Here is a 14272-nt window from a genome sequence, read left to right on the forward strand (position 1 = left end):
ATCTGAGACTTTACGTTAAACAAACGCGCAAATAATAGGAGAAATATGACACTGACGGAACCGCCTTCGTATCCAACGACAACAAACAACGCTAAAACTAGCAAAGCACAGTCTGCGCTGCTGCCCGTTAACATTGGCCTTTCTTGCTCAAAGTCGTCTAAATTAAGAGCTTAAACTTCACATTTCAAAGTTTAATTGTTGTTTTTGTTATTTAAGGAAGAACCTACCATGGACACAGACAACGAAAAGGTTAGTGGCAAGACAGAAGTCTTGCTAATACGTGACTAATACGCTAGCATGCCAGCTTCTTGCTCGAGTTTTCCCGTTCCACCTTAAGTGGTGCAGCAGTTACCTTAACCATTTAAGGTGGAACGGGAAAATTCGAAGAGTGGCGAATAAGAAGCCAACCTCAGTCTCATAATTATACAAGAGTTGTATAACTGTTGTATAACAACAATTTGAGTAAAAAATAATAATAAAAATAGTAAATGTTTTCAGAAGCGGCTTAGAAAATGGATGGATGGATGGATAGTAAATGTTTTCCTGATCTCAGTTTTGGTGATTTATCCATGTTATCCTGCTTAGGTTCCGAGCATAAGACGGAGAGAGCTCCCGCCAATTTCACACAGAGTAAGTGAAGATGGTTGTCTGTATACACACTTTAAATCGAGCTATTGCATTCCTTAAAAAAGGAAAAATAAATCTTTTCCACTTGCTATAGAAAACAACAATGTATTAGTGATGAAAGTCATATTTAAACTTGAAAACACAGATTTCTGTCAAAACACAGATATAAGACATTGAATGTCCTCATCTGGCTTCAAATTAAAGATGGTCAGTAAAGAAATCACAGTTTCCAAGAAACTGAAGCAGTCACAAATGTGTCTGTTTGGTGTGTGCATGTGTGGATGGCTGTCTCTCAGAGCCATCACCTTAAGGGGAACTCCAACCAAAAATAAAAAAGAGCAGCCTTTGCTCCATCTGCTGTAACCATGCCTAATCACATCTTACAGTGGTCCCGCGATAGTCTTGAGAGTTTAAAGGCTAAGAAAGCTCATGATGCACACTGTATAGACAAAAGTATTGAGACATCCCTCCTAATTATTGTGTGCAGGTGTTTTGAGCTACACCCGTTGCTAAAAGGTGGATAAAATCGAGCACATAGCCTTTTAGCCTCAATAGACAAACACTGGCAGTAGAATGGGTCATATTGATGACCTCAGTGACTTTTAACATGGCCCTGTCACAGGATGCCACCTTTGCCACAAGTCAGTTTGTGAAATGGACAAGAGAAGGTTACCTGCCTGACTGCATTGCGCCAACTGTAAAGTTTGGTGGAGGAGGGATGATGTTATGGGGGTTGTTTTTAGGGGTGGGCCTAGAACCCTTATTTGCCGTGAAGGGAAATCGTAATGTTTCAGCAGACCAAGACATTTTGGACGGGTGTACGCTTCCAACTTTGTGGAAACAGTTTGGGGAAGAACCTTTTCTGTTCCAGCATGACTGCATGGTTGGGTGAGTTTTGATGGTCAAGGCTCAATCCCATCAAACACCTTTGGGCAGAACAAGAACAGCCATGCCCTCTCGTCCAACATCAGTGTCTGACCAATTCCATGTGCCTACAGATTTAGAATGGGATGTCAGAAAAGCAGGTGTCCTGATACTTTTGTGTCCATATAGTGTATCTTGAAGGCTGATGGAACTACAGATGGAAGCACTTTGGGGTGGACATTATTATAAGTAATTCCAGATAACTGATGTTACTGATGATTTTAGTGGTGGGATTCTCAATGTTTGCATAACGCATGCTGGTTATTCTAGTGAGAGAACAGTGATGGACGAAAACACAATCAGTGTACAAAATCAAGAATTCTGTAAAATGATGAGGCCCAGGGATGCAAGGGTGCGCTAAAGAATATTACATAACATCAAGGATAACGTAATACTAGTTTAAGCTTGAATACACTTTTAAAGACTGAGTGACAATCTGATTCTGACTCTTGAGTAACTGTCCTCCTGTTCAGGGTTAATCCTGCTGTCTAGCAGATGTCTGTCTTAGATTTAGCTCACCACTAATCCGTGCTATATGTGCACAGACCTGTGTGTGTGTGTGTGTGTGTGTTTGTTTGATCCCCACTGTCCCACTGTTACTCTTGCTTGAGTGGGATGGCGAAGAAGCCAGTGGTGAGTTTTCCACACACAGACACACACACACTGTGGACGCCTCTTCTCATACACTATTCAGAAAGTGGTGTTCTGCTTATAGTTTAAAAAAGATGTTTAATAGAACTCAGTGCTATGTGTAGCTTTATCTGTTTCTTGTTATCTAATACTTCTGTATGTGCATTCTGTGAAAGTGAAAAACTGCATGTGATCTAAAACATTTTCGCTGTTTTGTTTTTCCTTTTTCAGCGGGGTCCACGTGCATTACCGTCTCTGCCAAGGTGAGCTTGACTGCTGCTAACTATAGGTGCTGAGGTGATACTTTTCACTACCAATTATACAAACTGCCAACTGGCTAACTTCAGTCTCTCTCTTTGTCCTCCATCTTAATGCCTGCTCGTCGAGAAAGTCAAGAAACAGCAGGTTAGTGTTTCATGAAGAGCTTGCAAATTTGGTTCATTGGGCTGTGCAGCCTTCATTTCTTTAAAAGCATCCTTTTTAAAATGGTTTTTAAAACCTTTTTCATAATTAAATAGTTAAGATGCAAACAGTCATTCAGAGTGTTTGAGTTGTTCATAGTGGTGATGATGGGAACCAGACGTCTGAAGCATGTAAAGCTGTCTTGTATAAAGATATGACACAAATGCACGAGACATTTCTAGTCATTTTTATTTTAAACTGTTACATTTACTGTCATTTTAATTATATACTGTTGTGGCCTAAAACATACACTATATTGCCAAAAGTATTCACTCACCCATCCAAGTCACTGATTCAGGTTTTCCAATCACTTCCATGGCCACAAATGTATAAAACCAAGCACCTTGTCATGCAGACTGCTTCTACAAACATTAGTGAAAGAATGGGTCACTCTCAGGAGCTCAGTAAATTCCAGCATGGTACCGTGATACGATGCCACCAGTTCAACAAGTCCAGTCGTGAAATTTCCTCACTACTAAATATTCCACAGTGGGGTAGTTTTTCAGGAGTTGGGCTTGGCCCCTTAGTTCCAGTGAAAGGACCTCTTAATGCTTCAGCACCAAGAGATTTTGGACAATTTCATGCTCCCAACTTTGTCGGAACAGTTTGGGGACGGCCCCTTCCTGTTCCAGCATGACTGCGCACCAGTGCACAAAGCAGGTCTATAAAGACATGGATGAGCGAGTTTGGTGTGAAAGAACTTGACTGGCCTGCACAGAGTCCTGACCTCAACCCGATAGAAGACCTTTGGGATGAATTAGAGCTGAGACTGCGAGCCAGGCCTTCTCGTCCAACATCAGTGTCTGACCTCACAAATGTGCTTCTGGAAGAACAGTCAAACATTCCCATAAATACATACTGAATAAAATGGTCATATTTTTGTTGTAGACAGCATAACCCCTGGTGCCTATCACCACCACTGAGTCTTATTCAGTTTGTTTCTCTACAATGAACCATTTTACATCAAACCACTCTGAATGACTTTGTTTACACCTCAACAACTGAAGGATGGAGAATTTTGAAAAAAAATGGTGGAATCAACTTTCATTTACAAAAATATTTTTGTCTCTGCCGATATTTTGCTTAGATGAAATGCCAGTTCTAAGGACTAAGAAGAAAAAAGCCAAGCGTGAAGTGGACACTGAGGGAGTCGAGGCTCCCGAGGGTGAGCTCATATAAGATGAATAGCCTATGCAACCCACATTATGGAATTATTCTATACTTTTCTTTGGAATATGACTAACCATAACCAGTCCAAACTGTTTTTTATTATAGTGATACTGTAGACTAGGCATGCTGATTTCTGAACTTGCAATCTCCTGACCATAGGACCAACAGTTATATATAGTTGATGTTCAAAAAAATCTTCCCCCAATTGTTTGAGCACAGCAGCTGTCCTTTACATTGTGTGAATTTTGTGTTGAATGGACTGATCGAAATGCAACAGAATTGCTTGGAGTAAAATCTCTTTACATTGTTACATTGAAGAATGTTTTCATAAAGTTCCTGTTTACCATTTAGCTACAGGAGACACTGGGATTGAGATGGGGGACATGGACAGCCACAGACAGTCAGAGAGCCAGGAGCGTTTGACCCCTGAACCCCAAGAAAATCCACCACAGAAGAAGAAAAAGAAGAAGAAAGCCCAAGTTATTGGTGTGACTGACATCAAAAAAATGAGATTCCCTTATTTGATTGAAACATATGATTAAAACTAGTGTGGTTGTTAGAAGATTTGCATGGGTTGTGTAGGTAGAATGTGCTCTGTGTACAGCCAAATGAAGGAATGCTTGAACAGATGCCGACATTAGATGTCTTTATAGCACAGTTATGCCTCGCTTATAGGTTAGCTTCTGCTTGGTGGTTAGCCTTCTCTCTGTAAGTTCTCCAAACACAGAGAAAGCTTAGGTGAACATAGTTTTGTTCAAAAGCTGTGGGGGCAGGACAAACCATATTAGTGAAGGTGATTAGTGAAGGTACTCATTATGTATGTGTGACCCAAGATTGAGACTGTCCAATTTATATTGGTCATTTAGTGGGCACTGGAAAATTATTCATGGGGGATTCTTTGTACAGGTGTATTACACACTGTATATTGAGGAACATAAGCCAGTTTAGCAAGAAAACATGAATTTAGGTTCCCTGAGGCTTTAGCAGTATCCTTTGGGAAAGGCACCAATCTGATTGCAGGTATCAATATCAGACCAATCCATCCATTTTCTAAGCCGCTTCTCCGTCAGGGTCGCGGGGGGATATCAGACCAATGTTACCAGATAATAACGGATAAGCTATTTGAGCGGAAAAAAGGACTCATTCTGATTCAATCCTGTACCAAATCTACCCTGAAATGGCACTCGCTCACACTGTGTGATGTGATATTACATATTTCTCCCTGTGGGGTATTAGAGGGTTTGGGTAGCTTGACAATAATAGCTTACTTTAAGATGCTCAGAGCTTATTTAAAGTCATAAAGCATAAAGTTTCAGTAGTTTCACTGCGAGGAAATAAAAAGTGGTATGCAGGATACTTCAGTAGTTTTCTTCTGGTTTTTAATGATATGGATGGTGTGCTGTGGTTAATTAGATCCAGAAAGTGACCAGACTGACCTAGTACAGAATGGAGACATGCCTGACCAGAACACGGATGAGGAACCAACGCGAAAACCCAAGAAGAGGAAGTGAGTCATAAACCATAGAATTGCTGCTACATTTAGCCTTATGTAATGCTTACCTTTTATCATGTTATTGTTATTTATATACAGTATTTTCAAGATACTTTGTGTTCATTAACATCTCACATCCTGTTTCTCTCTCCCTCTTTTTCTTTGGAGGCTGAAGCCTAAAGTGACAGACGTGCAGTTAAATAACGAGTTAGCTATTGAAGATGATGACATCATCACAGATGCCCAGCCTCCGATCCCCCAGCATGCTTTGTTCTCTGCCCCTCAGGGTCCTAGTCAGCCCATGGCCAAGGTGTTCATCGAGAGGGGACGTAAGTTCACAAACTCATGATTGCTAGTGTGGGAGCTGAGCATTTTTGTGTGATTCCAGCTTTCCATGTACAAAGAGGTCCATAAATATTTGGACACAAGCACTATGATGTGGAAGAAAGCTTGAATAACAATAACATTGATGTCCAAATTTTTATAGACCTGACTGTAGTTCAAGTCCAGTTGTCCAGACACAGACTGAACCTAGTATATCAATTGTTTTTTTAACTGAAAGTTCTTTTTAGTTTAGAATGAAGCTTGTTTTGTCTCTATTAATAGAATCTGAAGTTTAATTATAGGTTTTACAAAGTTGAATAAAGGGTTGGCTGCATATGGCAGTATGTATGTGTCATCAGTAATATGGGTTCTCTCAGGTCGTTTTCAGCCGGCTGAGCGTATAGACAGACGTAAGACCAGCAGCGGTCAGATTGAGCAGAACTTCATGGATGTCCAGTCGATGTGGACCACCAGAGACGTGTCCATGAGAGTGCACAGAGGCTTCAGGTGTGACATGCAAGCTCACTGAATTAGGCACAAAACACTAGAATATGAACATATATGAACATGGATATACTTCCCCCATTTTAGACTAGGCAGGCTTCCCTGAATCAGTCGCATCAATCACATGACTTTCCTCATGTATTACACCTGAAAGAAACAGTGGATGTTTATTAGTCTTTACAGGACCCACATTATTATTTTCTTTAAGTAAAAGTTTAATGTAGTATGTAAACATTATTAAAAGGAAGTTCCAGTTTTCCAACCAGGGGGTTGAATGTAATATTTAGGTCCTTTTTAAGAATGTTCTTTGAACATATTCTAACTGCTGTCTGCTCTTCTACAGGGTGATAGGCCTGTTCTCTCATGGCTTCCTCGCTGGTTATGCTGTATGGAATATTGTTGTGCTGTACATTTTGGCAGGGGAGCAGATGAGCACTCTACCTAATCTACTTGAGCAGTACCACACACTGGCTTACCCTGCACAGTCCCTCTTCTACTTCCTACTGGCTCTTAGCACTGTTTCAGCCTTTGACAGGTAGGCCATCTAAATTCATGTTGGTGATTTAAGCATCACTGGGTTTTACACAGTATATTAAAGTGTACTTTAAAATTTGGTCTGTTATGTACTGAAGTCTTTTAATTGAAAAGCCTAAACTTTCCCCTTCTCTCAGAGTGAACCTGGCCAAAGCGTCTGTGGCTTTGAGGAGTTTGCTCACTTTGGATCCTCTGGCACTCGCCTCTTTCTGTGGGTTTTTGTTTCTAATCTTTTAGCAAATGCATTGGTTTTTGCCAGGACACATCTGATCAAAAATTCTGCACTGATATTTCTGATTTTCTCCTCTAGTATATTTTTCGGCCTTGGTTCTGTCTCTAAGCCAGCAGATGACCAGTGATCGCATCAATCTCTACTCTAGCCCCAATGCTTCACTGTGGTGAGTCTTCTATAGCTGTATGCGGTGAACAGTGAGGGTAGGCACTATGAAAATGTGTTATCACAAATCAATTAAATCCATATATTAAATTAAATACATATTCCTGAGCACATTGTCAGTGTTTTTAGAACACTGGTCCAGTGTGTCCTTCAGAAAGGATTTATACTAGATTCTATAACAAAAACTAATAGTGTCACTGTTACATTCAAACTGCTTAGTAACAAGGAGAGGAGTAGAAATTAATTTCCTACTAATTTTGAGTCAGGTGACTCCAGTAAAACCTATGCTACTAGTATGTTTATCAAGTAAAAGAAAAATGTATAAGGACTAAGGTTTACATTGGTGTCTACATACAAAGACTGTTTTACACAGTCAGTACTTTTGAATTGAATTTGATGCATTGTAAAAGCAACAACAACAAAAAAACATTTATATTGGAAAACATTTGTCTTGTGATGTCAGGTATCACAATGTTGCATTTCTGTAACATCACCCACCCCAGTAAACAATTTGTCCAACCACAAACACTAAATTCTGCATTATTGCATTTCTTCTCTCAGGGTGCCTGGCCCTGACCACAGTGCACTGTACCCCTGGATCATAGTGAATCTAGTGGTCACTCTGTTGGTGGGCTTGGCCTGGGTTTTGGTGTCCACCTCCCCAGAGGTAGATTACACAGAAGGTGAGTCATCATTCTTGGTCCTAGGCTCTGACTGAACAACCAAACTATAACAGCTTCACTGTGAAAAACATGATATTCCTTTGCACAGACTTCTTGATGGCAATGGAAATAGAATATCCCAAACCTGAGGAGAAAGATATCCCTGCCTGAGACACAGCACCTGTGTAAATGGGAATGGTTCATATTTTTGCTCTCTGCCCTGATTAAAAGACTAAAGGTTAGAGAATAAAAACCTGTTTAATCCATTATGTCCAGCTTCATTTGTCATGAGTAGCTTTAAAAGCAAGCCATTTTGCTTGATGGATTCTGGTTAGCCTAGCTCTGGTAGAAATGTGTTATACATGCATTCTGTCTAGATGAAACATGTAAGTCTTAATGTATAACAGGAGTAACGTACTACATTAAAGCTTAAATGTACCAGTGTTTAATGTTTATACATGGGGACAAGTGTCATTTATAGTTGAGGTTTAAAAATGCTTTAAGACTTGGTTTCATCCCATTACAGCAGAATGAAAAATGGCAATCATGTTATGTATTGTTGAGCAATTAGCAGACATGAGAATGTAGTTTCATAATGACAAAAAAAAAAAAAAAAGCCCAGTAGTTTGTTTTATGGGTTCAGATTTCACAACCAGATGATCACCTTTTATATATAAAAAAAGCTTTTCATTGGTTTACACTATTCTCTTTAACTGGATTCTGTTTTTACCAGCAGGCTGGACCACAGACTGTACATAAGAATGAGTCTTTGGGCTGAATAGGTAGCAGAATGCAAACTGGCTTAAAGAAGATACTTCTGGCTCAAGCTTTTAAATGAGCTGTGAAAAGGGACCATACAGAGTAAATCATGAATGTTAAGCCAGGTCTGTCCATATTTACACAGTACAACATGGCAGTTTAACTGGTGGTCTGGCAGTACATGACCACACTTAAATTATGGTTCAAGGGTTCTTTAAATGGTTAATAGCACCAAAGGGCTTCTACTGAAAATATCAAGCCTGTAATAACCCCTTCTGGTTAGAGATTTTTTTAATAAAATGTTCTATATAGAACTATTATAACCCATTTCTGATGAAGGGTTCAAGTGTTCATGATTCTATACTGAATCATTTTCTTTAAAAGAACATTTAAGAGTGCATAACACCATTTCACATCAAGCCACAACTAGATTGTTCAATTATGTAAACAATTCTCCTTTAAAGTGTGGAAGTCAAAACCAACAGGCAGAAGGTTGAAATGAAGCCACTTTATTCATCACAGTCTTGTCGTCAAAATCACATCCTTGCCCCCAGACCTCTGCCTGAATAGAGCAATAAGCAGTCCACAGATGCTCAACACAGCAAGCACAGCTACTCCAACCAGCCCATAGCTGAACCCCTGAGACACTGCCCAAGAGGAAAAATGGACAATCTTTAGTTTACTTTAGATAAAACAGGTTAACAGTTAATACTGAAGTTCTTACCTTCTCCATCACTGTCTGCTTGGATTTTAGCAGAAATGGGCATGTCTGCAATAAAGCGGACCTCACCACTGGACACTAGGACTCCAGTCTCCAAATCCTGTGTGGGTGGAACAGCTCTTCCTGGGCAGTAGAAAAGTATACATCAGTACAGTGTACTGCAAGGATGTACTGCTTTTAAGCTTCACCTAGTACAGGGATCATGCAGCTCTTACTGATGTGGCTCCACAGCAGAATTAGTTTGATAAAAATTAAGTGATCCTTTACAGTAAAATAACGCTCTGTTCACAGCCTTAAAATGGTCTTAACACTGAAGCCAATGTATAACTCAATTCACACTAACCCTAAAGGTTGGCACACAGACTGCGGTCACCATAGCAACAGTCTCACCTAGCAGCTAACAAAAAGATTCAACATGATCAATAATTGCTTGATATAAATGCTTGACATTTAGTCAGTGAGAAACTGTCAAACAAGTCATGAAGCTGAAGTCACAATGTACTACAGCTAACTGAGCAGTCACATCTGGTGTTAAGCAAAAAACTGCAAAGTAACTTGACTGGATAGCATAATTACATAACACTGAATGTTACTTGCCATGTTGGAACACCATGCAGCGAGTTAAATACAGTGGTTGACTAAACCAAGCACAACTCAAACTTCACCAACACTTACTTCTCCTGCCACATCTTGGTTCACAGGTCTCTGTATCAGACAGCTGGCATACTGCTGTGGTACAGTGGATGAAGATCTAAAAGTGGGTGAAGGAATTAAGTTTTTTTTAAAGCACCTATTGAGAACCCTTATGCTTTCTCTTTTATAGAGATAGACTGTTTATTACATACCTTCACCCCCCCCCCCCTACAGTATATGGAAGCTGCAAAAAAAAAAAAAAAAAAAAAAAAACACCCCATTCCAAGTTGGGAGGCCACAAGAATGGACTTGCATATACCCACCCTTTCAGTCTACAGCACTTTAGTCCCACCCATTCACACCAAGTGTTTCAGCTTTGACAGGCACACAAGTCAGACCATCAGAACAGAGCTCAGTCTTAAAAGGCACAGTAGGAAATGGTGACCAAGAGATGGCAAGAGGGTCATTTAATAAAATGTAATTTTTGCTACAAAACCATGAATGAAGTGGGCCTTTGACATTGTGAGCCAAAAAAGCCAAACTAAATGTTGATTCACAATGTTCTGATGTCATAAACTGATATGACCAAGTCTTATCAAAGCTTGTGAAGTGCTGATAGTGATTCATTCTGGAGTAATTAAACTGTATCTGAAAAGCCTCCATTTTAAGATCCATACCTGGTCCTGTAAAGGAGAAAGGGAAGTCTCGTCCACAAAGGCAAACATCTTCATGATGAAGCGTTTGTAGTGGGTTGGGCACGGCAGGCCAGATGACTGGCTGACTGGCAGCACAGTGGTCAGGTAATGGTCGTCAACATCAGGACACCTAGCAAACAGCAAGACACTCAAAGGATTAAGAGCCACATCAAAGTCAGCTCATTAGCTATTTAGCATGACATCTGCTTACCCATTAAGCAGCAGGTCCCATTGAGGCAAGCTTGAGGGGTGTGGGCTAGAAGTGGCCCAGCAGCGATTCAGTACAAGGGCAAGGTTTGGATCAGTTCGCCCCAGTATGCGCACCTCCACATATACTGGATCCCTCAGCATCACAGTCACAGGGTAGTCAGCCTCTGTGTAGTAGGAGCTGTATATCTCCTCTAGAGGGAAGGTAGAGGTTGGGCATTCAGCCCAAAACTAGCATTCAAGACGTTATTGGACAGGTTTAATTATAATTAACAGTACTGCATCCCTCAGCCTCATGGTTGTCTTTCAAGAGCTCCTCCCACCTTCACAATAGATCTGAGGGGGCTTTTTTAAACCAAGAGATCCATTATCAGGACTATTGTTGCACCACTGTAGGAGGTCTAAGCATGTTCAGAGATGAAGTTATGTTTCATTTTGGCCAGTTACAGAAGTTATAGATAACTAGCTTTAGTTTCCATGCCAAATGTTTCCACAGCACCTCAACAGCTGCTCTCCCCTAAATGAAACCTAAACCTTACACTAAACTGCATGTAATGATTGACATTACAGTTTATGCCAAGATTAGAATTGGTTTCCAACATGAAGAGCATTCCCAGGGTCAGGTTAAAGCTATACTACAAATTTTAGGAAGTTAGACTAATGGAAAGGTACAGTTGCCTACAATGTGCAGAAGAACCTTTTGTAATGTTTGTTGCTTCAGACCCCCTTTGGGTCTCAAATCCAATAATCATAAGCACATCTAAAGAATTTAAGAGAATGGTCAGAAATTGGCAAGGACAGATCTGAGGATGAAAGTGACTCCTATCGTCATCTACAAGCATGATGTAGATTTCACATTTTGACCTAATCCTCCAAGTAGGCACTCCTTTGGGCAGAAGGGTTTAAAAGCCATGTTTGGGGAAAGTTAAAACTCTAGTCTGTAATATTAAGCAAACATTCCACTAGCCATCAAATCAAAATGATCATGACTAGTTTCTGTAGGCACAATTTCCAGTACAGGGACATTTGAAGTGATGAATCATTTCCTAAAGAGGTCAGATCAGATGTACACCCTACCTTCAGAACACCCTTTAGTGGCACAGACACCATTGGCAAGCCTGAGTTCCACTTGCAAAGGACCCTGTTCAAAGACTGGTAGAGGGGGAGGAACCGTGTTCACCTCCACCTCTAGAGGCACCACTGCTGTAGCCAGATATAAGCACTGGAATGTTAGCCTGCAAGAAGATAGATGTGAATCAAGTTGGTTCTAGCAAGTTGGGCAGCCATTTTATCTACGCTTCACAAAAGGCCACTCACTCATACAAGCTGTCCCTTGTGATGGCTCCCCGAGGACCAACTCCCACTTCATATGTAGACACCATCCTGTTCTCATAAATAATGTAGTCACCTTCCACCTGAGAGGAAGTTAGTCTTCAGAAAGCCCTCAGTCTTCACGCAAAGCCTCATACACTTGTCCACTTACATACCTTCATCCTGGTACCACAGGAGGTGAATGGAAACTGGTAGATGGCATATTCAGTATTGCTGTCAACAGCAGAGCAGAGTTCACCAGCAGCCTCCAACACGATGCTTTCCAGACTGATCCGAGGCACAGTGGCATCTCTGGCCACAACCACCACAAACTGCCCATCCTCGGTGCACTGTACAGTGACTGAATCCAAGGGTTTGTAGGTTACCAAGATTCAATACAGCTGCCCAACATCAAAAGTGACCATCTTTGTGTCTGGAAAAAGTAGCTAAAGTTTCACTTATTTTTCAAAAAATCCTGCATAAACAGTGTAAAAATCAACTCATTTGTTTACAGCAATGCCAAAAGGAACCAGGGGTTGCATCTTCAACCCAAAGACCAGAGAACCTACATGCCTGGGTTTTCAAATAAGAACTGGGGTAAACCTGGAAAGTAATTTTGGTACTATTAGCCTGCAGCACCCTGCCTGTACCTCTACTGTGTGTAATAGACACACAAAGCCAAAACCACTCTACCTTAAATTTCCCTTTAAATAACTCCAGAAGCTCTCATAGCTCGAGGCTTTGGAAAGGCACTCTGATTTCTTAAAAAAGTGTCTGCATAATCCCATCTGAGACGCAAAGACGATCATTCAGAGTGATGTGAAAAAGGAAACTCATGTGTTTACAGAGGTGCTGATAGGAGCCAGAGGTCAGTGTCAACACAAAAATAGCCATTTTATTTACTATACAGAACCACCAGTGAACAGACATCCTCTGGTGCTTTCTTGGGGATCATTTTGCCTCACAACACCCTTTATGTATCCACCAGACATCAGGTAACAGTTCAAAAAGGATTAGAGGCATCGACTGCTTCAGATGTCTGGTTCCCATCACCACCACAGTGACCAGTTCTGACCAAGTTCCTGTAGACCAGAGCATTTAGCACTGACCTACTCTGAGCAAACATTTACAGCCAAAAGGTCCAATTCACACAAAAACCTACTAAAAATTGGTGGAACTCCCCTTTAAAAGCCTCAGACACCTGGTTCCCATCTCTGCAGAGGTCAGTTTTTCCACAACAGCACATTTTTACATCAAGCCACTTGGAATGATTACAGATTTTGATTAAGTTAATTGATGGAGAGAGGAAAAAGTGGAATTCCCCTCGTTACTCACCCCCCTTTCCATAGTAACATAGGGGTCCATCAGGGGCTCGAATATACTGTCTCTTGTCATAACAGCAGTTTAGAGCCTCACAGGCCACTGGAGTAATGCCTGCTTCTCCACAACCCACCCGGGCAGAGTCGCCCACCTCACAGCGCTGGAGGACCTCAGAGACGGTCGGTACAGACTGCCAAGCGAGCGGATACACATCTCGAGATGGTTGCTGTGGGAAAACGCGACCCTGGTGTGGCGCATTATATGGTTGCTGCAAGAAATTCGGCGAGTTATTATCCTGGGCCGTTAGCCACGGGTCCCTCAGCTGCTGGGCGCCGCACAGAGCAGCACACAGACTGACCACAGTGAGCAACGCGCTCGACATTTTGATCGTCAGCTTCAGTTAAACAACGCTGCCCACTGACCCGACGGGCCGTATTTAAAGGGCGCGCGCTTCAGTCAATTATACTCAAACCCCGCCCCTTAATAAAAGCCTAATTAGCCTCATTATAACGCTGTACCTCTTGCTATTGGCTGGTTATTAGCAGCTCATTATCAGGAGCGGAAAACGAAGAGGAAAAACTTAAAGCCAAGGACTGTGTTGAAATCTTACTCGGTTAAACGTAAAAATATTTAGCCAAAAATAAATGTTAGTCAAAGTAAACAAAAGTGTTCAAACATATCAAAGAAAAAAATTTATAAGAAAAAAAAAATTCCTGTTTTAAAGCGAAGTGCTATAGACTGCCTAATGGACTTTACCGACCCTCACACAATAACAAATGAGCAGATTAGCTTCGCCTAGTTGTAGGAGGCAAAATTTTACCAAAAAAAATGCAAAACACTTGAACTCTACAGGAGATGAGAAGAGGGAAAATGGCCTTTGAGATTTGTACGTATGCTTTG

General features: G+C 41.1%; 2 protein-coding genes across 3 annotated transcripts; one reads left to right on the top strand and one right to left on the bottom strand.

Annotated features, from left to right (window-relative positions):
• The first annotated feature begins 82 nt into the window (after nt 1–82).
• On the top strand, nt 83–8181 carry tmem237b (transmembrane protein 237b). Of its 2 annotated transcripts, XM_017702206.2 has the most exons (14): nt 83–249; nt 586–630; nt 2413–2444; nt 2573–2586; nt 3731–3808; nt 4165–4299; nt 5227–5320; nt 5474–5634; nt 6007–6136; nt 6477–6668; nt 6805–6878; nt 6978–7065; nt 7626–7747; nt 7836–8181. In XM_017702206.2, the coding sequence occupies exons 1-14, from the start codon at nt 229–231 to the stop codon at nt 7895–7897; spliced, it is 1248 nt and encodes a 415-aa protein (XP_017557695.1). In that variant the 5' UTR covers nt 83–228; the 3' UTR covers nt 7898–8181. The 2 variants fall into 2 exon arrangements, with proteins under 2 accessions (XP_017557695.1, XP_017557697.1); XM_017702208.2 differs by lacking the exons at nt 83–249; nt 586–630 and adding an exon at nt 2136–2184.
• A 797-nt stretch (nt 8182–8978) lies between these two features.
• zp2l2 (zona pellucida glycoprotein 2, like 2) lies at nt 8979–13791 on the bottom strand. The gene is made up of 9 exons (XM_017702209.1): nt 13388–13791; nt 12229–12413; nt 12059–12156; nt 11819–11976; nt 10746–10935; nt 10517–10664; nt 9882–9957; nt 9210–9329; nt 8979–9132 (listed from the first exon to the last, which is right to left on the bottom strand). Exons 1-9 carry the CDS (start codon nt 13752–13754, stop codon nt 9002–9004), a joined length of 1473 nt encoding a protein of 490 aa, XP_017557698.1. The 5' UTR covers nt 13755–13791; the 3' UTR covers nt 8979–9001.
• Between the last annotated feature and the right edge of the window lie 481 nt (nt 13792–14272).

The sequence above is a fragment of the Pygocentrus nattereri genome, chromosome 30 (genome assembly GCF_015220715.1).
Source record: "Pygocentrus nattereri isolate fPygNat1 chromosome 30, fPygNat1.pri, whole genome shotgun sequence".
In the NCBI taxonomy this organism is placed as follows: Eukaryota; Metazoa; Chordata; class Actinopteri; order Characiformes; family Serrasalmidae; genus Pygocentrus; species Pygocentrus nattereri.